This window comes from Melanostigma gelatinosum (assembly GCF_949748355.1).
Source record: "Melanostigma gelatinosum genome assembly, chromosome: 7".
Lineage (NCBI taxonomy): Eukaryota > Metazoa > Chordata > Actinopteri > Perciformes > Zoarcidae > Melanostigma > Melanostigma gelatinosum.
This window is the reverse complement of record NC_136640.1, coordinates 26,696,945-26,720,189: the sequence shown is the minus strand read 5'-3', so window position 1 is coordinate 26,720,189 and position 23,245 is coordinate 26,696,945. Positions and strand designations below refer to the sequence as shown.

Sequence of the window (23,245 nt, the reverse complement as noted above, 5' to 3'; positions counted from 1 at the left end):
ATATTCTGAAGTTGAATTGGCATTCCAAAGTTCATCACTAATCAGTATATCGTATCTGCTTGATAATATCAGTATGTAGTATGGAACAGTAGTCTCAAGTCTTTAAGCTCTCAAGGTTGAAATAGCTGCATCAAAAGTATGACAAAGGTGCCTCACGTTGCTCTAACTCTTAAAAGTTGTGTCAAAATGACAAAATAAATATCAGAAAACAAATGAATATTGTGAAGGATTGATCATCTCAAGCTAGTTTCACACCTCAATGTGTGAAATTCCAAATCATACTGTGGGAAAAATGGAAAACTAAGGTGTCGTGAAAATGCGTAAATTGCTCTAAAAAAGGTATGCTATGCTTTGGAGAATTATGCAAAGAAAAGTAAATATCAGTAAAGGACTTAAAGCACATAAAACAATTCAAACAGTATGGTCTGTTAAGTTCAGAACACAATGTGGAGAAAGGAATGGAGTGCTGTGCCGTACCTGCATGATCAACAGGAGCTTTGATTAGAAACCAACATGGAAACATCTGCGTTCCTAAGTACACCATGGCGGTCTGCTGGTTGTCTACCAGCTGTTCCTGAATGCTAATTCTCCTGCTAACATACTTGTGGCTGGTAAACTAAACATGGTTAGGTATGTTGGACAGTGTTGTATATTTATATTCCACTCTCTGCGCCCTCTTTAAAGGCATACACTGGTGCTCCGCCCACTGATGAGAAAGAGAAAATCATTTGGGTTCGATTTGAGAACGCTGACGTCAACGGTAAGTGTGTAGCTGTCAAACTTAAGTTTGGTTTGTGTGGCTGACTGCATTGGGCTCTTCATTCTGTTGAACCAGTATATAAATGTAATCTACTCTATAAGAGAAATGTGAAAACTAGCCATGTTTCATCAGTTGAAACCACACAGTGGACTTCATCAGAGAAGACCAGACTCTCAGGAAATGATCATTTGAATGTTAATATACCTCATGCTTCCACCTCATGTTTGCATTCATGGCGCCTGGTTGGTCGTGACATTTCAAACTCCATGATGGCAAGCGTGGCGCGACATGCTCGGCCATTGTTAAGCTCTCTGCAGGCTTCCACATTCACTACTGCCTTTGGATATGTTCTCCTCCCAGTCGGGGTGGTTTCCAAGGTCAAGAATGGACGTTTGTGTCCAACTGATTTTTTGTAGCATGCATTATTGTTTTGCTGCTGCTCGCTACTGGTTTGAAATACACAAAGCGTTTCCATGCGTTTGGCTGTGCTCTTGAAACCCCTCCCTCCCATTTAATGTCAAAGGAATGATGCAGAAAATAAGTTGATGAAATGGAATGAAAGAAATTATAGTTGTCATGTAAATTAGGTTCTGTAACGTCATGATAAGTCAATATGGCAGGCGGGGGGGGGTGCAAGGTAATTCACTAAAACAGGCAAAAAGATCAAAGGTTCCCAGGAAAAGGTCAAGTTGTATTCTTCTGTTACTGGCAGCTCAGGTACTTCTCCTTATCAAAGTCCGAAACAACAGTGTCCAAGAGGAGCTGATGCTTTGTTCAACTGAACAGTATTAACAAAACTCAACTTCGTGTGTCCTCGGTGCCACCGGGTCTTCTCCCTTTCAACCCTCCTCAGTCTGGCTCCGTACTTTTCTGTACACCGTTCTCCAGTCCAGGTTAGTTCTTGGCTCTCCTTCCAGCTGTGTGCTCCTCTCCTCTCCTCTCCTCCTGCAGCTCTTCTCTCCTGTCTTAATCAGGTGACTTAAATACCCACACCTGGGTGAGTGGCGGGGCCTTCTGGGAGCTGTAGTTCGTGCCTCGGTGGCCATTTTGTGATGTGGCTGCTGCTCATTGAAGGGAATGTAGCACCCAGCGACCACCTGGCCCCTTGTGATGCCACAGTACATGTGACCTGATGTGGCATTACAGGATTGCATTTGATAAATGTGGATTAAGAAAAGGATCTGGAGCTGTGCCTCACACTCGTCAAACTAAAATCAACTTGTAGCGGATCAAACAAAAAGCAAATACTGCAGTGAGATGTGAAGCACTTTATAGAACGGGAGCAGACAAATACATGACGTGAAAGTGGTGTGGTAGCAAATAAAGCTTGTATAAAACATATATCTTCGACTTTTAAATCTGTCTTGGTGTCCAACTCAATACAAAGCTGTACAATGCACCGCTTGTGGGTTTGTCACAGTACTGGATGATTCTACACAGCCTCTACCGGTAATTAACCTGAACTCAACCTCTCCATTTCTGTTTGCACAGACACGGCCCGCAATCCGGAGTTTATGGAGATGCACAGCGGAACCACTGACCCTCCTCTGTGCCTCATGATCGGCTACACTGACGGGATGCAGATCTGGAGCGTATCGGTAAGTCACTACTGGGCTGTAAAACTGCAACCTCAGCCATTCTCTGCCAGGGGGTGGTGTGCCATAAGTTTCCATTACACCAATGAATTCAGATGTGTACTGAAGCACTCGGATCAAGATCCTGTCAGTTGGCTTACTGTAGAGCAGGGATTCCCAAAGTGGGGTGCGCGCACCCCTGGGGGTGCGCGAGCTGCCTCTAGGGGGTGCGCGAGAGGAAAAGTGTAATGGCGGTGCAGTCCTGTCTCCTAAAAATTACGTTCCCCCAAAACTAAAATGCATTCTCAATTACGTTTTACCACGAACGTATTTTCTCCCTGATTACGTTTGTGTTTGACGTACAAATACGCTTCTCATCAACATATCTTTGCTGTACTCTAGTCTATTATTTTTCTGTGATCTGCCTCGCCTCTGCCCCGCCACCCACAAGTTATTGACCCGCGGCCTGTTCCGAGGGCTGACAGACCCGACGATCGGGTGCCTCACGGCGGGGGCGGCTGGAGACCTCGCGTCCCGGCGCCAACGGGTGAGCGCCCGCCACTCGGAACCATAAAACCAAGTCCCGGATTTCACCCGGGGGACATTCTGGAGGTATTGTGACCGGGTGATGTGCCTCGTTGCTGGGGAGGTATGAGCCGAGAGTGGCGGGGTGTTATGGAGGTATATATTACAACTCGGTGTTGTTCCCGTGCGTGGATGAGCGCATTTCTGCCGGAGACAGGCGGCGTGTTGTGGTCGTATTCTGACCGCGTAATAGGGAGAAGGAGAGGGAAAAATGTTAAAGAGATGGTGGAATGTATGATTGGAGAGAGAGAAGCGAAAAGGTTGGACGTGATCCCGGTGTCCAACAACACTGTAGCGCGCATCGATGCTTTGTCCGAAGACATCCTGGCTACATTGGTCGGTCGCGTGAAGAAGAGTGAGTTTTACTCTCTGCAAGTAGACGAGTCTACAGATGTGGCCAATCTGGCCAATCGTCTGTTACCTTCGTAACGTTACGTCCGTTACCTTTTCGAAGGCACGGTGCAGGAAGAGTTTTTGTGTTTTTTATCTTGTAAACAAACGCCACGCGCGAGCAAACTGTTCTCTCATTAGTCCAATTTTTATGCGGCTCTGTTGCTTTTTTTTTTTTAAGGTGTGTGTGTGTGTGGGGGGGGTTGGGGGTGCGTGAACCCGGTCGGGATGTAGAAGGGGGTGCGTGGCCTAAAAAGTTTGGGAACCGCTGCTGTAGAGCAATATTATGCCACAGCACCTTTACTAAAGCGTTGGATGACTCTTCAGAAGTCAAAACCAAAAACAAGCGATTTGGTTGTAATAGAAACTCTTTCAATGTTTAGAGTACAGACGAGCTAACCACGGCGCTGCTTCACAAAGCAGGATTAACTAACTGAGCTGATCACAGTCTGTTCAGTCGCTCTGAGTTAAGTGAATGAAAACAGCCATCCTCAGTCACCATGGCAACAGGTCAATAAAAGGCAGAGCTTTCTGTTGATAAATGTCGACTGTGCACATTTATTCTCATCAATCAGTTTTTCCAAACCGACAGACTAAAAGTGTTGAAAATCACTTTTTGACTTAATGGACAGTCCTTACACTTGATTATGTGATTGGATCACGTCACCATCATGCGCTTATTGGGGTCAAAGGTCAGACTCTAGTCAAATCATTTGCTGATCCTGGTCAGGACATGTCCTCTGCCCATGTAAGAGGCGTACGACAAAACATTAAGAAATGCAGCGGTTGTGTCTCTGTGTGGTGACGGTTATCAGGCCGACCAACCTACTGACTAAAGGTTCAACTCCATAGCATTGACTCAAGGTTTCACATTCATAAACACCGTCTGTATTGTATAAGACCATTTATACTAAATGTGTTTCGTATAAATGACAACCATGTCACTAGTTTTACACATTAAGAGTTCCTGGAGATGCACTCAAATGAAATACAATGTTTGAGCTGAGGTTTTCCAGAGAGGCATCAGTGTGTAGTCATCTGGTTATTAGAGAGTGCTAATGAATGATGGTGCTCAGGGAGCTAATGTCAAGTTCTCTTTCATCAATCAAACCAACATCAAACAGAACAAATGTCAAGGGTCAAATCCTTTGAGACTAATGCTCCAGTATATAACTAATGTTATAACTCCAGTATATAACTGATGCTCCAGTATATAACTAATGTTATAACTCCAGTATATAACTGATGCTCCAGTATATAACTAATGTTATAACTCCAGTATATAACTAATGCTCCAGTATATAACTAATGTTATAACTCCAGTCTATAACTAATGCTCCAGTATATAACTAATGTTATAACTCCAGTATATAACTAATGCTCCAGTATATAACTAATGTTATAACTCCAGTATATAACTAATGCTCCAGTATATAACTAATGTTATAACTCCAGTCTATAACTAATGCTCCAGTATATAACTAATGTTATAACTCCAGTATATAACTAATGCTCCAGTATATAACTAATGTTATAACTCCAGTATATAACTAATGCTCCAGTATATAACTAATGTTATAACTCCAGTCTATAACTAATGCTCCAGTATATAACTCATGTTATAACTCCAGTATATAACTAATGCTCCAGTATATAACTAATGTTATAACTCCAGTATATAACTAATGCTCCAGTTAAATAAAGGATGTAAATATGAAATCATAAAACCAATGAAATAGATGAACATGTATTTAATAAAAAAAGGTAAAGCATAAATAAGATAGAACAATAACAAATATAGTGGAACAAGAGCAAATGACATAGATGTGTCATAAACGTATTGTTATCTCTATTTCGTACAGTTGAACATATCAAAATAGGTTGTTGAAGCCGAGCCTTCCCACTGTTGACATTCAGCACAGTGCAGCCGTTGTCCACTAGGTGGCGGTGTTGACCATGCTATAGGCAGTATTTGGTTCAAACAGTAGCGCTGGCCTTCTACTCAGAGCTGTAACGACCACAACAAGTCCTAAGATCCTGCTGAACGTCACTACTAGTTCCTGTTGGTCAGGAAACAACAGCGCAGCGTAAATACACAGAACGAACGTCCATCATTGACAGCAGCCGATCAAAACGTCACTGTTAGAGTTCAGCTGAATGGAAATGACAAGAGATAGATCTGAGTTCACCAGGTTTATCAGAAGGCTCTCTTCATTTCCTCCTTCTTTCTCCAGTCTTTGTAACCCGTGACCAAGAATAAGTGTGGATCAATTCAGTACTAGCAGGGGCACCGAGTGGCTACACTTCTCAACATTACATGGGAGAGCATCAACGCTATTGGTCAACTGGGTTACTGTATGTCTCTATACACATTCAGATTTACACATGTATATTAATATCAGATGTGTGTATAATTCCAAACAATTAAATTCAACAAAAAGTATAGATAGTCACGACAAATTCAATGTAACACCACGAACTACAACACTAGAAACGGTAATAATAAGAACAAGAGTATGCATTCTAATTTTGTATATACATGTATTTGTTGCAGGGCTATTGAATTGGATCACATTCGAATGTACATATACCCTTTTTTATCTTTTTTTACTCAAGTTTTTTTATTTGTCATGTGCACAACAATTACAGTGGAGCAAAAGCATGACTGTCTACAAAGAAAATCACTTCAGTAAAAAATGAGAATCCTAGACACAAGTCCTGAACATTAAATAGTGCAGAAGTTAAGATATAGAAATAATATATATATATATATCTAAAATAAAGTGTAATACTGTGATAGACTGGTGTGCATTAGTGGTGTAGTGGTCCTCCATGAAGCATGATGTGCTGAGCAGTGTTCAGCAGTCTCTGTCGAGCTCTTCTCTCTGTCTCCTCATGTCGTCCACCACCAGCTCTGTAGTTCTGCTGACGCTGAGATGGAGGTTGTTGTTGTGGAACCAAGATGTCAGGGCTCTGACCTCCTCTCTGCAGGCCTCAGCACCACCGCTCAACAGGCCGATGACACTGGTGTTGTCAGCAGACTTAATGACTTCCAGCACACCCCTGATGTAATGTGCAATATGGCCACTGGATGAAGGCCTTTTGATAATATGATGGCACTGGTTAATATGACCTCTGTTATTTACAGGTCATTAAATGCATATATCAGGAAGGTAAACTGCTAAACAAGTGTTCTCTTTGCGAGCTGCATGTAGAAACACATTTCTCTGTTTGAACATATTCACTGGGCCAAACTCTTCCCAAGCAGAATGGTCCAGATACCTCATTCAGAAAAGTCTGTCTTGGAAAATCATTAGAATATTGTCCGCTTGGCGACTGAACAAATGACCCTCAGTGCCGCGTCAGCCTCGCTCACCGAGTATCGCCTTTCATGTACTGGCTGTCACTGAAACATGCAAACTTCACATACATCCTGTGAGATCTAAACACCAAAGTCCTTAATCAGTCTCTTTATAAACATCCACAGGCCACGGGTAAGAGGACACACTCTTACTTTACCCGTGAACACACACATTGGCCACTGTGATGTGGTCACTCCTCTGCTGCAGCGCCTATGGTGGAACAGAGAACTACAGCTGTTTCAGCCCAGTACAGATGTAAGCTCGGTGAGGCTCCTCTGCCTTTCGCTTTCATTTGAACACTAATCCTGATCCACACGGCGCAGCACCGCTTCTTATCACACGCTGTCCTTCCTCATTGTTTTTCTCTCAGTTTTGAAAGTTTCTGGGTCGTGTTTTTTCACAGGGTTTTAAGTAAGCACTGAAGGTGCCTCGGTCTCTGGCTCTTGAGTGGTTGTGAAGTGTTTGTGACAGTCGCTAAGCCAACACCCTCTGTAATGGCCCGGCAGAGTACGAACATACACGTGTGTACACACACACACACTTTCACACACTCACGAGATGGGGACTCCTGACTGGTTGTATGGATGCTGACAGAGCTGTTTAGGAGATGTAGATTACTGTCGCCTCACACTGGAGAGGTGTCACCCACAGCAGCCTGATAAGAGGCAGACAGTGGTGGACGAGTTGTCTGTCTGCGTGCGTGTTGAGATGAAATGACCTGCTTGGAAGAAAGAGCTGTGCTTCAGTGGACCTTGATCCTGTCCTCGACCTGTTGAGATGTGAACATGTGACTTAAGATAGGAAGTATATTGTAATACAGACACCGAAAGTGCAAGTTGCGTGTGAGCAATGCATTTGTAGGGTTTTCTGTCCCCTCCCAAACAGTCCTTGATGGTTTCCTTCAGACATTTTAACAAAAGTTTTAAAATCCAAAGAATGTAGATCAGGGATTGTCGAACACTTTTGTGCTTTTATTAAGCCAATGTTGTTCTTTGATTCTGAGGAACTCACACAGATTATGGTATTTACTTTGCAGTAATAGACTTTAAAGTCTTTGCTATTAATCTCCATTGTTGTGTGGGTGCACACAACATTTTCATTTGTCAACAATGGGGAAGTTAAGATGTCGATTAAGCTGTAAAAACATCTGAGACATGGTCGTGGCCATTATACACCTCTGTACTTAAATAATAATAATAATCATTGTCTTAGTTCATATACACTTTTACAATTTATTCCAATGAATGAGTTGATTAATTCATTCTATTTATTTGACTTAGGACTAGAACAACTTGACATGCAGTGCTGAGCAGCATCTCGAATGACTCTTCAGGTTCCCAGCTGTCAGCAGACGGACACCACTTCTGTGAACTGCTGTCTCCTCCTGTCCCCCCTAAACATGACTAAAAGGCTCTCAAGAGGGGTGGAGTGAAAGAGTTTCATGTCCTTGGAAATTGAATTACAACAATTGACCAATCCCACAACCCTTTTGAAAAGCACAGCTGAATACTTCAACATATACATGCGTACCTATCTATGAATGAACAGACTGTAATAGGCCAGTTTAATTTAGCTTCCTCAACATCATAAGTAGTGCTGCATTACTCCTGTGCGTGTGCACTTTTATCATTGCTATGGAAGCCCATGCACAAGCACCTGTTACTGTCCGATCCCTGAAGCACCTGCTCCCTCCAAACCTCCAATATGACCGGCACTGTGTTAGTAAGCGGACTCACTTGTGAATATGCCCCAGATATCTGTTCACAGCTTATGGTATTACATCTGAGAGATTAAAACAGAATAGCAGACACTGTGATTCCACAAAGAAATGTCCAAGCCACAAATGAAATGAATATAATGAATAACTGCGCTCAGGGAAAACAACTTTGAAAAAGCAATTTGGCATATTGCGTACGACGGGCCGCTAATGTAATGGTGGGAATGTTGTTGATGGCAGCGGATGTCACACAGAGCCATGTAAGGCGAGGATGAGCGGCGGGGTAATGCACAATAACCCGGCGCATTAACCTCCGGCCCGCCCCTCTTCTCATTTTAATCCAGCAAATTCCATTATTCCCCCTCGCAGGTCCATTTGCCTGTGCAGGAATCCTGCCCTGCTGCCAACCTCCTTTTATTCCTGCTATCAGTGCTCGTATAACCTGCTCCTGTCTCCAGTGTTAATCCACCACCGCTGGGCCTCAAGCACTTTAAATAAAAACACAGCTCCAAATCCGCCACTTTGAAAAAGCTACTGATTGCACAAAAGAGCGATCATCCCCTCAGATGGGTTTAAAGACTTCAAACAACCCGATTGAAGCACTAGTAAAGTGATAATGCAGGTTTCACTGTAATTTAACGCATCAAATAATCATAAAAGTGGGGCATGCCGCGCTCAGAACAATGTGCGATTACACACGCTAGTCACTGCCTCTCAGGCCATTGACCTAATATACTGTGGTCACATATGAACACATGAAGCTTAAACCGGACGGTTCAGACACAGCCACACATCCTTTTAATGCTTTACACTGTGGCTGTATTCCCTCTGTAATAAAGAGCAGACACGCAGTCCACTTTAAAGTCCTCTTTAATATGCCAACCTTTCGTGTTTTCCCCTGAAATGTAATTTCCAGCCTGGAATGCACTTGTCTGATCAGTGAAGTGGGTTGATGGACGTAAGTTTCAGCAAAAGAACAACAAAACCAGTTACTGCTGTTGTGTTCTTCATTCCTCTGCTTCTCTTCACGTGGGATGGTGTTTTTACAAGACTTAAGTCATTGGCTACATGCTGATAGGTGTGGATATACAGCTTCAATACTTCAGAGTGATGAAGAAGTGCAAATTAAATGGCATTTCATTCTGATTATATGCTTCGAAATCTGTGCAGCATTGCACATTGAGAACTGTTATCTACTGTGTGTTTGTCTTGTTTATGTATTTTTTGATTCGATATGTTTTGATCAAAACAATTCATTTTGCTCGATGTTTTATGACGGTAAACAGTAATGCATTTCAGACTAAGGTCATAAATACCCTCAACAAAACCTTCAACACCAAAGGACGTCTCTAGAATGCTCTAATCATCGGATTACGTTTTAAATGGTTTATCTATTCAGTTAACTGTGTGTGCAATTATGCTTTCTTTACTTACTGGGAGGAATGCGCAAAACTTTAGTTCTATTATTTTATTTAAAGGTGCTAGCAGCTAATGGCTCTACAATACCAACTGTTCTGACAGCTGACCGTGTTTACCTGAGAGGGAACTGAACAGCTTCTAACAACACACACAGGGAGAGGGACTTCATTATCTGCTCAGGTAGACTTCACTATATCTCTCTATAGCATGTAGTGATTTGCTGCTATATTAATGCTCTGAGTATCATATCGTGAACCTTTAAACATTTCGTCTAAACATACTGTGTAAGCTATAAAGAGCATGGCCGCACTATAATAGACATGCCCAAATGTTCTTGACTTGTTACTTTGACAAAGAAAGGTTCATGGAGTGGTCAAAAGGTACTTTGGTAAATAGAGAAAATCACACAGAGACCTGTTGAACATGACGGGCATCACCTAACTGAATTAGGCCTTCCATTATTATCATTTTATGATCATACCATCAACAACAGAAGGTAATGTTGGGAGATTGTAAACACAGTCTAGAGTGTTTCTTATGCTTGCAGTCAAACTGGGACAGAAACATGTTGGGCTGCGCTCCACCTGGTGTTGACCGTTATCTCCAACCCTTACACGTCGTCTCTGTCACAGGAAGTGTCGGCAGCTTGTTGGCGTTGCGATGCCACTGAACCTTTTCTTTTGTGCTCACTAGATTTGACTCTGTGCTTTGGCTGAAACTCCTCCCTCCCTCCCTCGGTCTCTTTCTATGAACAATCAGAGTCACACAGCTGGAATCCATAACTTTTCTTACAGTGTGAACAAATACATGTTTTTCCTTGTGCTTGTGTTGTTCTGCAGGAATCTCCATAGGCTCATATTCTTCATGGTCATGTCACACTTTATTTTGCTCAGTACAAAAAAGGCATATTTGTCCTAAAGTGTTATTTTTGACCAAATGAAGGTGTTTTATCCCAACACACACTTTACATTAGACAGCAAGAGACAGGAAATGATGCCTTTTTAAAAAGTGACACCAGTGAATGACGCATATGGCCAAAGGTAGACAACATCTGTGGATTGCATAAAGCCTGAATATGTGGTTTAAACTCCACTTTAACTGTTGGTCTTTAACTCTGATCATTTCTTTCAGTTGGCAGGGGAAGCCCAAGAGCTGTTCTCAGTGCGCCATGGTCCTGTGCGAGCTGCTCGCATTCTGCCAGCTCCTCATATCAGTGAGTATCTTCAGCACCTTAACCTTGCCTAAATATGAAACCACAAGCTCAGTGATCAAAGCACATACTACATATTCCAGCTTTGCACCAGGCTCTGCTCAGTGTATCTGCATATTGGTGTAAATTGGTAATGTCGTCGACCTCTCTAGAGGCTCAGCTTTTTCTTTGTTGTGCTATTTGAACTGGTTGAAGTAATTCTTTTTTTACCACATAATAAAACCCTTGGCTGTTTTCACCTCGTCTCACCATATGAACTGCCCCCCACAATTGCTGCTTTAGCTTTATTTTTGAGCACTAAATGTATCTTTCCAAACGCAGAAGGGATATGGCAGAAGTACCAGTATGTACTTTTAAACACATTCTCTTTTCAGGATAAATGTCAAAACATCTTTTAAACCATTGGTTTCCTAAACTTCTATTTATCCAGAATAGTGCCATAGAGATTTAAATCCTCTCTTCCGAGGGAGTCCTAGCCCCGACAGCAGACTTTGGTCAACCTGATTTTGTCATTCAAGGTTGAATCTTGAAATTCCATTTTGTACGGCACATCCTCCTGTGGGTATTTCAAGTGTTGCTATATCATTCAAATGAAAGAGTGCTCCATGCTGCCTCATCCTAAGTCCACTACGACCAGTGTTCGCCTGCTCTGTCAGTGGTGGCCAGCCTCTGAAGTCAGTGCTTTCTTACTGCCAAAGCTCTGCTCGAAGCCTTCACTGAGACTTCACTCTTCACTGACCAATCTCTTTAAGATTCTTTCATATGTTGTTCAGGTTATGTTGTGGATACTATTTGAACATTCGTTAATTGTAACCTATTCCACGTCTTTTTCCAGAATCATTTTCCCTCATACTTCATCTGGTGCTGCCTAATGTCTGTTTAGATTCCCAAAACATTCAACATCAATCAAATCTTTAGATGATCGTCTGTCTTAAAACAGTAAGTTCTTTTTTTTTGTAGCTGCCATTTTGCAGCAGACTTTAACAGTTGTGCAGGGAACGGTTTAGAAATACCAATTGTTCCATCAATAAACAATAATGTAATGCTGCCAGACAACATGCTGCATCAATGGTAAAGTCATCCTGGGAAAATAGGAAATCAAATGCTTTCATCATTTAAGACATACAGAGTGGCAGCTGGGGCTTAAAAGTATCTTCAAAGGTGAACTAAAACATTGTGGGTTTCTTTAACCTCAACCCCTGTTTTCATATACAAGTCATACAAAAAATAATATGTAATATAATAAAACAGCTTGCATTTCTTTAAAAGGTATGTGTCGCAATAAGAAAGGTGGAGGTGTGTTCATACTGCTTTTGATTGACATCTCTTAGGTCTTCCTTTTACTTTTGTTGCACCTGTTTGGGTCGGGGGAATTAAATCTTTATCATTCTCACCGGTTCGTTAAGTTTGGAGACCTTGTGTAATTCCGGCATGGGTCTATTCAACAGCAACCTGAGCAGCGGTCCAGTTAGAGACAATCGGTAGAACCACCTGTGTAGGTGGACATGCATAATCACGCTCTGCCTCCTGGTCACTTAAAGATACCTTTTACAAACCTTTTTATTAGACGTTTTGAAATTCTCTTCACATCCCGACAGCAATTATTAAATCAAAGGCTTTGACAAAAAAAGAGAAAAAAGCCACATTTCTTTGGTGTAATAAGCCTCTTCTGAATGACATAATTGGACTGCCTGCCTGTCTACCGACCTGCTTCTTTTATTTATTTTTTTGGCATGTACCTGTATTTACCAGGCAGTCTATCAGTAATCTAACAGCACCATCCTTTATATGTATCACAACCATAATGACAAGAAATACAATTTTTTTTAAATTGGTACAGCCCTGATTTTCTGAGGTTGAAGGACAAAAATTACCCATATGATAAATCACTGTAATTCTGTTTTAATTTTAAACAACAGAAATTGACTTGGTTTTTGTTCTTTACGATCACTGGTTGTAACTTGTCATCATGGCACAAACTCAAATAACAGTGCAAAATGTATTGTCCCAGTTCAAAGTTTTACATCAGTTGCAGTTATTTCTTTGTAATTCAGTAAACATCCCCAAATTCTGTGAAAAAAACAAAGTGTTTTCAGCCCATTTCTAAAGAAACAATGCACACCAAATTCTGTGAAGCAATGTAACATGTCTGCTTCCATAACTGCTTATCTTAATCCACTTTTTATTATCACATACATTTAATTTATTATGTCACAAATAGTGAAATAGTCACAGTGATGAGAAACGCACGTCAGTCTGTACAGTTGAATGCAGTATGAATACAAGGGTTGTAATCCTCACAGCTATGTGTAAATGGTGTGGTGGTTCAACTGATTAGATCCTCTCCAGACATGAAGTTAACATTATATCACTGCAGGTGTCAGTCAGTGCTGAGAAAGCTGCTATATAGCCTCTCTGGTTTGTTCCATTTCTTTTTTTTTTCCGCTGAGAAAATCGCCTTTTTGTTCTCCGTCCGTGTTCCGGTCTTTTGGCAGATTTCAACAACACACAATGGCTGCATTTGAAGAGCGCTGGAAGTGGATGAAAGCAAACTACAGTAATAAGAAGCAGCAGATATCCCCAACACACGAGGGGAGCAATTCTCTCAGCAGAAAATAAATATGAATTGTACTACTGGAGGGAAGGACAGTGATTGCAATCTGCTAGGGCGCAAACAGTGTTGCACTGTGGTGAGCCATTAAAAGGCCAATTGTCTGGGTTGCGAGGCCGTGGGTGGGCGGACAAAGAAAGACCCGAAAATAGGTGTTGATTATAATAAGGCAAGGTTCTCTTTTCCTAGAACAGAGACTAGTGGTTTTCCAAAGGGAGTAAATGCATTTCACCACATCCTCTCTGGAGTTTACAACCTGTGATCATGCCATGTCTTGGAAAATGAAGCAACACTGTTTCCTTGATTGATAACAAATGAGCATTGAGGAAATGTGAATATATATATATATATATATATATATATATGTATATGTTATGTGCTGGAGGTCTTTATATTCTTTTTCAGTGTAGGTCAGTTTGTATGTCTTGCCGATAGAAGTACGCATGGGATGCTGTATTTCTATGAAGTTTAAGAACAAGCAAGTTGCTTGTAATTTTGAGCCCATGTTATAGTATTATATCAACATACAACTTTCCCTTATGTAACATTGAAACATGCAAACATCTGTATGAAGGTCAGCAGTACTTGCTTCAGTTACTCTCCATTACAGTAGTTATCAAATCAAAGTCTTTTTATTCATCAAATGTTGCATTTTTCCCAGAAAGTTTATTTTAGTAAATGTGGCATTTCACTAAGTTTGCTAAAGTTACACTTATGTTCCGGCTCACTTTGTTTGACTGGGAATGATGTGTGATGACAAAAAGATGAAAGAAGAAAGGACCCTGTCTGGAGTGTTAAATAAAGGCTGGTAGCGAAGGCACATTGGCTCTCACGCCATACCACAGGAACTCAGGCTGATTACTGTCGAGCCTCAAATTACAGTCCTCTAACGGGTAACATCTTCAATCTAAGTGCCCCTATCCCCTCAGTCCCCTGATCCTCCGTCCGTCTTCAAGAATGAGACAACCATGGAAAACACGGGATCAGTCCACTTAATGCAAGATGTTTTCTCTTCATTTCTTTTTTTAAATATGCCTGCTGGCTTTTTACCATGCTGTAATTACACCCCGAAAACCGCAAAACAAACAAGGAGATACAAAATAAATCTCACTCCCTTTTGCAACATTCAGGAGATTTCTCCATCTAATTTCAGTTCTGCCATTTTTTTTAAATCATATTTTTCCTGAACTTTTCTGGAGAATGTTTCCTTTGAAAACATGGATTCCCCATTTTGGCTGGTGAGGATAGTAACTTGCAAAATATGACCTGATTTCAGGAAGAAAACAAAATCAAAACATGTTTTGTGACCATAATTGAATTAGAGGGCAACAGTAGTAATGTAATCTGCATGTTTCCTGTCATGGTAATAGGCTGCCTGTTGAATGAGGGTGGGCACCACGAGAGGCCTCACATGTCCATTGAAAGAATGTCCCTCTTTGTTGTGTGCAGATGATTCAGTTTCTCATCCCTCTTTCTATGACTCCTCCTCCTCCGCAGGTCCTCTGAAGACGGACACATTTTCTGACAAGAGGCCTCTGTTGGGGGTGTGCAAGAGCACAGGGTCTTCTGGGTGAGTTCATGCATCATAATAAAGCTGACATCACCACCTTTACCAACCGATCTTATATGTTTTTACCGATACACCAATGTTACTGCAATTGCAGTAATATTGCAGGCAGATTAGCACACAATCAGACCGATATGAGTTTCTACTCCTGCAATCATATTGGGCTGGAATGGACCTCTTGAATAGTTTAAGGCCACTACTATGCTTCTTTATTGTAATGCAGTTAATTTTGGCCCAATAAAAACACCAGGATTTTCCCAATATATGTAGCAATGAGGATAATAATGCCTTGGGTTATATGACTTATCTCTTGCATATGATTTAAAAAAACCAAAGAGGACTTGAATGAAACCATGAGGGACACCGTCGTTGGTAATGTGTGTTGAAGAATGTGAGTTTCCAGTTGTGACAGAAAGTGTCATTTTTAGTTAAGTGCCTATAAGAGCAGCTAAAAACAGTGGCTGGTTCGGCCAAAATCAAGTCCTCCCCCAGCACAAAACAGCTGACTACACTAAATAATCAAGTGGTAAACAATGGTTTGAGTGAGTAGTGGAGGAAGGCGTTGATTGACTTTACTTAATAGTCTGTCCTTGCTAGGCTCTTGCAGAAGGTAGGGATGTTCCCAAAAAGTTGTTTCTTAGTACGGAAATATTTGGGATCTGCTGATACAGAGTCCGATCCACTACTTCTACTAACCTAAATGTTGATTAAGTGCGTGCGACAACATTGGAAAGCTTGAAATGTAGTATACTATATCTGACCCACCTTATTTTTCACAAGCATCTCGATCCAAATACTTAATGTCCTGGTTCATTACATTACATTTATTTGGCTGATGCTTTTATCCAAAGCAACATACAAAAAGTGCATTCAAACATGTGAGTACAACCCCAAAAATCACACGAGTCATGCATGTAATCTTCATCAAACATGCTGAACTAAATCAGGCACTAGATTTAGAGACATCAAGGTGCAGTCTGAACTAGGGCTGAACAATGTACCGATATTATATCGATGCATTGTCAGTATTGGGCGGCTTAAAGATTGACTGTTCATTCCCCAGCTCCTCCAGTCTGCCTGCCGAAGTGTCTTAAGCAAGATATTCAACCCCGAATTGCTCGCGAGGGCTTTTCCATCGGTGTGCGAGTGTCTTTGAATGAGCAATTCGATCAGATCCTGATGGTCGGGTTGGCACCTTGCATGGTAGCTCCTGCCATCAGTATGTGAATGATGACATGTAGTGTACAGCGCTTTGAGTGGTCGAAAGACAAGAAAGGTGCTATATAAATCCATATCAGAATAGATATCATCTTAGATTCTGGATATTGTAATATTGCATAAGTGTATTTTCCTGGTTTTAAAGGCTGCATTGTGTGACGTAATTTTCTGAACATACCGGACTGTTCTAGCTGTTCTATTATTTCTATTATATCATTATAGTTATATAGTTATATCCACGTTATTGATGATTATTTATCAAAAATCTCATTGTGGAAATATTTTTTGAAAACACCAATAGTCAACAATATCGTTGCAATATCAATATTTGATCAAAAATATTGTGATATTTGATTTCTCCACATTGCCCAGCCTGGGTCTGAACATACGAGTTGTCAGTCTGCCAAAGAAGCTGTGTGAAGTTTCTGCTGACCTCATGGGAGGCTCGTTGCACCATCGTGGAGCCAAGACGGCAAACAGTCGTGACTTCATTGAGCGGTAGCGGTAGTCACTTCATAAAGTATGCTGAAGTCTCCTATTTACACATCTGGCAGACATGGAGCAGCACAAGCTTTTATTTAGAGTCATGTTTGTGTCCACGTGAAAAATGCAAGTCCAATAATCTCTCTACATTTAAACTATTTCCATTTCCACCAACCCTTGGGGAAAATATCTGCCAGTTTAGCTGCTAAATACCACATTTCCTGCATCGGGTCATGTGTGAATGGGAGCAGGAATCGATATTCATACCTCAAAACCTAGGGTGTGTATCGATACCCATACTACGACACTATTTAGTATCCCAAAAAAGTATTTCATATTCCCCAATACAAAGTATGTCAAAAGCAGTATGCCAAAAATACCAGGACGTCCTACTGCATGCAGTCACATTTTGCAGCCCTTCTGGCTATTCTCACCCACAGTCCTCTGCACAGAGGATATATGAGCAACAGGGTCAAAGTTCAGTGTTATGACAAACTAGTATGTCCCAATTGAATGCATACGGCATGCAACAGTACGTACTTTCTACGGTTAGCTGCAGTACGTACTGAAAGTAAAAAGAAAACATATGCGACATGGAACGCAGCCCAAGTAACATTTCAGGGAAATGTCTGGAAATTAATGAAAGCAGTAACGTTGCACGTAAAGGGTTACTATGTGTGAAAAAGGCTTAACACTGCACCAAAATAGTTTAGGCTAGGCTGTAAAGTTACAAGAACCCTGAAGAGCTGAGCGGGAACTTCAGAGTCCACACTTCAGAGTTGGACAGTTTTTTTCACATTGCATACAGTCAATCTAAAAATATAGATTTGTGCAGCTTTAACTAGATGTAGTTCTTTAGATACATTTATGTTAAATGTTTTAAATAGCCCAAGGCCAAGATTAAATATTTTTATAACGAAAGACAACAATACCTTTTTGAAGGGAGTATTGTCACATTTCCGTATAATCAAGTCCAGCACACAATCACGAAGTACAACCCCAGTAATACATATATAGTTGACTAAACACCTCTTTGACAGAATACATCTTCCCGAATGTAGAATTAGTGGCAGATCAGTTCTATTGGATTGCATTATTTATATGAGTGACATAATGAAGTGACCACGGATTAGTTTCAGAGGAGCTATCCTACAGAGTTCACAGACTGCTCGGAGACCAGAAGCAAAGAAACTAAAGCGAACTCGTGTGCTATTGGAATGACCCATCATCGTGATATTGTGTCTTTAAACTGCTGAAGGGAGGGGAAAGTGTTTTACTCTTTGCAATGTAACACAAGTACAAATCCTACATCTGAAAGTAATTTTCTGTTAATAATAGGAGGCATCAAAGGACACCCAGCTTCTTGTTATGAACCCTTCACATGCACACAACTGGAGCTGAGCCAGTGATGTGGGCTGAGTGACTGTGATTCATGGCTTTCTGGTGGCGCTATGGTTTGCATGCGAGCAGTACCTGGACACCCCATAGGCAGACAGAAAGGAGATTAAACAAATGTGTCGGTCCCCTGGATTCTCAGGGCTGGGACTGGGCACGTCATGTCTTTGTTAAGGGAAAGAAAGTGAATTTAAAAAGTGACAGACCACAAGGGATCTTGTACTCGCCTCTCCATACCCAGTCCGTGAACTCCTCTTCGCCCCTCCCCCATTTACTTATGCTCCTCTTCCAGAGCAACACAAAATATAACTCAATATATCCTCCTTGGGAAATGAAATAAGGAAGTCTGTCTTCAGCCGGGCCTCGATGGAGACCAACCTCTTGATGTTTTCCAGGGACTGCCGCTCCTGTCTCCCTGATGCCGTTGCTTCTGCTTTTCCTATGTCCTCACTGACTCTGAGAGGGCAGCGCTTTGACGGTTTGGCAAATCATCCAGGCGTCGCTCGACACTAATGCTAAAAACATGCACTGTGTTGAAAAGCAGAAACCCTGACCTCTGGCTGAATGGCACAGCCTGGTTCTTCCCCCTACAGAAGTGCTTGGTAAATAACACTTTGGTCAAAGAGAGAAGGAAAAAGGCTTCCGGGTGCGGCGCAGTACTTTCCATTGGGCCTGTTCATGAACTTACTAAGGTCCTCACACAATTTTTAGCATATAATCATTTTGAAATAACAGCTTTTGTTAACCACCAAAAAGGATGCCGTCTTGACACTTAAATGAAAAACAGATTGAGGCCTTGGCCGCTACAGCGGTGCTGGTTTAGAAGTTGGTTCAGTCAGCTCTAGGCTTAGATTACAAGATTTGCAAATTAAAGGAAAACCAGAGAAGGGAAAATGCATGTGTGCTGAAGCCCTGTACTTGTGGATTTCCAGTCAGGCACACTCAACATAATTTTATCAATGGAAAGGATTATGCGTTAAGTCCAAACAATGTATGGATCCAGTGATTTTCTTGACAGTAAAGCTACACATGCGTCCCTTTCAGTCTTTGCACTAGTGCCAGTAGGCTTTCGGAATTAGTGAAGAATGCTGGTGCTATTGCGGACCGTGGTATGTCTGCTCACATTTCTGGAAAGGATTTGTGTTTCCTTTCCCGACTTGCTGTTGTTATTATTTTCATTCATTTTAATTGCATCCACAGGTATTACAATTCTGGGAGACTTAAGGCAGCTTTCTCTCAATGAATGTACATTGTATGGCCAAGAGAGAGGAAACTTAACTGTTTGTGGGTGTGTGTGAGAGCACACACATTTTGGGCAAAAGTTCACTGATGAATAACCGAGCTTTGTTCTCCAGATTTTGGGAACTGTCAGTGACATTTTCAGCCTACCAGCTACTCCCTCACAACATCTCCAGATGCTGAGAGGATGTGGTCCTTTTTGCTTTTCACCAATAGTCCTCTTTCACCGTGCAGATTACTACTGGATGTGCTATTTCTGGGTTTTTGCTAATACAGATGGATATTGTGAGCAGATATCATGGTCATGTTTTTTTGTACGGTGCTCCATGTCATGAAAGTCACCACCACCATCCCCGTCTCATACTTTCATTCTTAAAGGGTTTCCATCTGCAATTCCCAAAGGCTTGTTGTGCATTTTAAAGTTTCCTTCCATTTTGTAACTTTTCTTTTAACATATTTATGATGTTCATGATCTTTGAAACTGTGGATTCAAGAGCATTTGAAGCAGGGGTCTTCAACGTTTTTCAGGCCAAGGACCCCCAAACTGATAGAGAGATGGAGCAGGGACCCCAACTACATATATTGTATAAAATTGTGTTTTATATTAAATGGACCTAGTACCATGTATACCTCTTTATTGTACATTCAATACTAAGCTATTCAAATAATACACTGGTTCATATATTCATGTTTTTATTTTAAACAAGGTACAGTGAGTAGGGAGGCCGTGCCACTGCCATTTATAAACATACCTTGTCAGCTGATACCAATGCCAATATCAACATTGTCTGTTAATTGCATGATAATCATGCATACAAGCTATTCACACTGATGTTTTCATTTTAAACGAAAAATGAGTGATGGCCTATTAGTGCCACTGCCATGCATAAAGGTATCTTTTATACAATACTGAACTATTAAAATAATGGACACATTCATGTTTAGAGAAAAAAGAAAAGAAATTATTTTCTAATCAACCAAAAATTTCGCGGACCCCCTGTTGAAGACCTCTGATTTAAAGTGTATATCCTGGGGAACTATGAAGTCTGTTGTGGATTTGGCAACACCTGTGGTCACGGCTGGTCCTGTCAAGTGCATCTTGATTTCCTCAGATCCCATTGTTGTTATAATTGGAACAAAGATGTAAATTCCACAGTGGCAGCGTGTCTGTTTTTTCTGCAAATACTTGGTGTTGCAAGATTTATAATATGTCCGATTTAAGTTGGAATGAAATGATCCATCTCTAAAATACATTTTTTTTCAGTTGTAGATATAATTTAAAAGAATGCTTATATTATTTATTGATCATGGGCGACTGTGTCTTAGTGGAGCAGGGTCATCAGAGGTCATCCCCGGCTCCACTAGTTCATGTAGATGTGTCCTTGGGCAAGACATTTAACCCCAAATTGCTCCCGTAGGCTGTGCCTGTGGAATGTGTATGAATATTAGATAGTCCTGGTGGGCAGGTGGCACCTTGCATGGTGTGTGAATGGGTGAAGGACATGTAATGTTAAAGCGCTTTGAGTGGTCGGAAGACTAGAAAAGTGCTATACAAGTACAGTCCATTTACCAAGTCCAAGGGCTTTGCTTTCATGATATTCTTGGACAAAGTCAAATTTCCTTCCTTACCCAGATGTGGTGTTGCAGAAGCTCAACTGACTGACTTCAGCCGACATCGAGCGCACCTGCCCCTGTCCTACATCAAGGCCGAGGTATGTCACTGTTGCGCTGGCAAACCTAGCCAGATTGACAGTGAGTGATGTGTGTCCCACGTCTTGCTGACAAATACTACATCATCCTGTTAGACTGCACAACTTTCCAGAACTGACACAACCATATTTATGTCACAGCCTGGCTCAAAAGCTGCAACAAAGATGGGAAACCAGATGAGCGGGCTGCGACGAAAAGTCATGTATTTGGAACTAAACGTAAAACAACGCAAACTAGTATAACGTGTCGTCAGTCAAGGAGTGCATGTATGGGTGTGTGGCAGTGTATATGAATAACTGAACCAAAAAAAAACACCAGCCATCAACATGCCTGCCAGCAATCTCCCAGATCTCCCAGGAGGTGTTTGTAGGTCAGAGCAGAGCAGGCCAAGGTGTAGCTCATGCCGCTTACAGATGCAGCCACCTAGAATCCCCCCTCCCTCTGTGATGGTGTCCAGGCCAATCTGTTACGTTACCCCGCTGGTTCTTTCATCGGTGCTTGGCTGAAAGGAGATCACCCTGAAAATCAGGGTCTGTGCTTTCAAAAATATGTAAACAATAACTTTTGACATCTGAGGGGAGGCAAACATTATTGATGTTCCAGCAAATACTGTAAGTCTGAGAAATATACAGTGAAAAGCATAAACAAAGAAACATGATTCTTCAGTGTACGTTGTGTGTTTATTGTGAAGGAAGCACCAACTCATGGTGTCACCTTGCAAATGAATGAATGGGGGTGTTTTCAGTGGAATCTAGACACACCCTGGCTTGCAGCTGGCTGGGAGTGGAAATTCCAGGGGGGGCTGCATCTGTATGATCCTCCATTCAGCACCTGCAACACAACAAGCAAAGAGAACCAGGGACACCTACTGTCCAGGTGGGGGGTTGTCTCTACACAGAAACAGAAAGCATCTCAAGAACAAGGTGTTCAACACTATATCCATCAGATGGAAGCAACACCGGTCAAACAGATTCCTGATGCACTGAAAACAATTTTCCCACTTATGCTGTAGATCACTACGTCATCGAGTTACACAGCACAGCCATTTAGCCCAAACGCAACCATATTCATTCGATGGTGAAAGGTCACTGGTGCATTCCACAGCCCAAAACTCATCACTGAATCAGAGAATAGACCAAAAGGAATTACAAAAGCTGAAATCTCTTTAGCTTCTGGAGAGAGAGCAGTATTGCCAATATCATTTGAGCTCATCAAATTTACTGACCAGATGAGCTGAGCCCACCTGACCCAAACAATCTCCTCAGTGGATAAAGACCTGGTTTAGTCACCCCATTTACCTCACGATAATCGGTACGGAACCATGCGAGGGGAGGCTCAGCTGGAAGTTTCAGCAATGTTATTGTAGAGCATGTATTGTATTCCTTTCCATTACCTGGCATTTTTCTTCTCAAGGGTTTGATGAAACCTTTCCAATTCTTGGCTATGAGCATGGTATGCAGAAGCCTGATTGTGTTTCACCTTCAACTGCTTCAAAACTTGAGCAAACAGATGTGATGAAAAAATGGATTCCGGTCACTTTGAATCACTTTAGGAATTCCAAAGATTGCAATAAAATGCGTCAGTGCTTTAACCAGCAGTACGCAACAAATGTGCAGCCGGATGTCTCATGTTTTGACACATTACGCTAAGCAAATATACACTTCCAGACTGAACATAGTATAGGACGAATCATTAAAACTGATTGATTAACTTTCTGGTAAAATCCATGTCTCCCAGACAACCAGCTTGCGCACAGCCTCGTAGGCTACACCTAACCTATGACATCACGCCGACACCAATTAAACAAGGATCAGATGAGCAAAAATGTGAAACCAGACGCGCGTGCTGCTCAGAGAAGTAATTTATTTCATAACAAAATGTAAAACAGCCAATATAACGTGTTGTGGAAGATGTAAAAGGCATGGAAGATACACCGGTATGACGTTGCCCCAGTCTATGGATATTGACTATACTGTCTATACCTCTCTTTTTTTTCAAATTTTAT

General features: G+C 41.5%; 1 protein-coding gene across 1 annotated transcript in view; it reads left to right on the top strand.

The window, feature by feature from the left end:
* The window catches only part of bcas3 (BCAS3 microtubule associated cell migration factor), a 374,328-nt gene that overhangs the window by 2,843 nt on the left and 348,240 nt on the right, over positions 1-23,245 (top strand). Inside the window, exons 4-7 of the mRNA XM_079271901.1 lie at positions 685-760; positions 2,252-2,358; positions 10,939-11,020; positions 15,126-15,198. Coding sequence (XP_079128027.1) covers positions 685-760; positions 2,252-2,358; positions 10,939-11,020; positions 15,126-15,198 — 338 coding nt within the window. The remainder of the gene's footprint in view (positions 1-684; positions 761-2,251; positions 2,359-10,938; positions 11,021-15,125; positions 15,199-23,245) is intronic.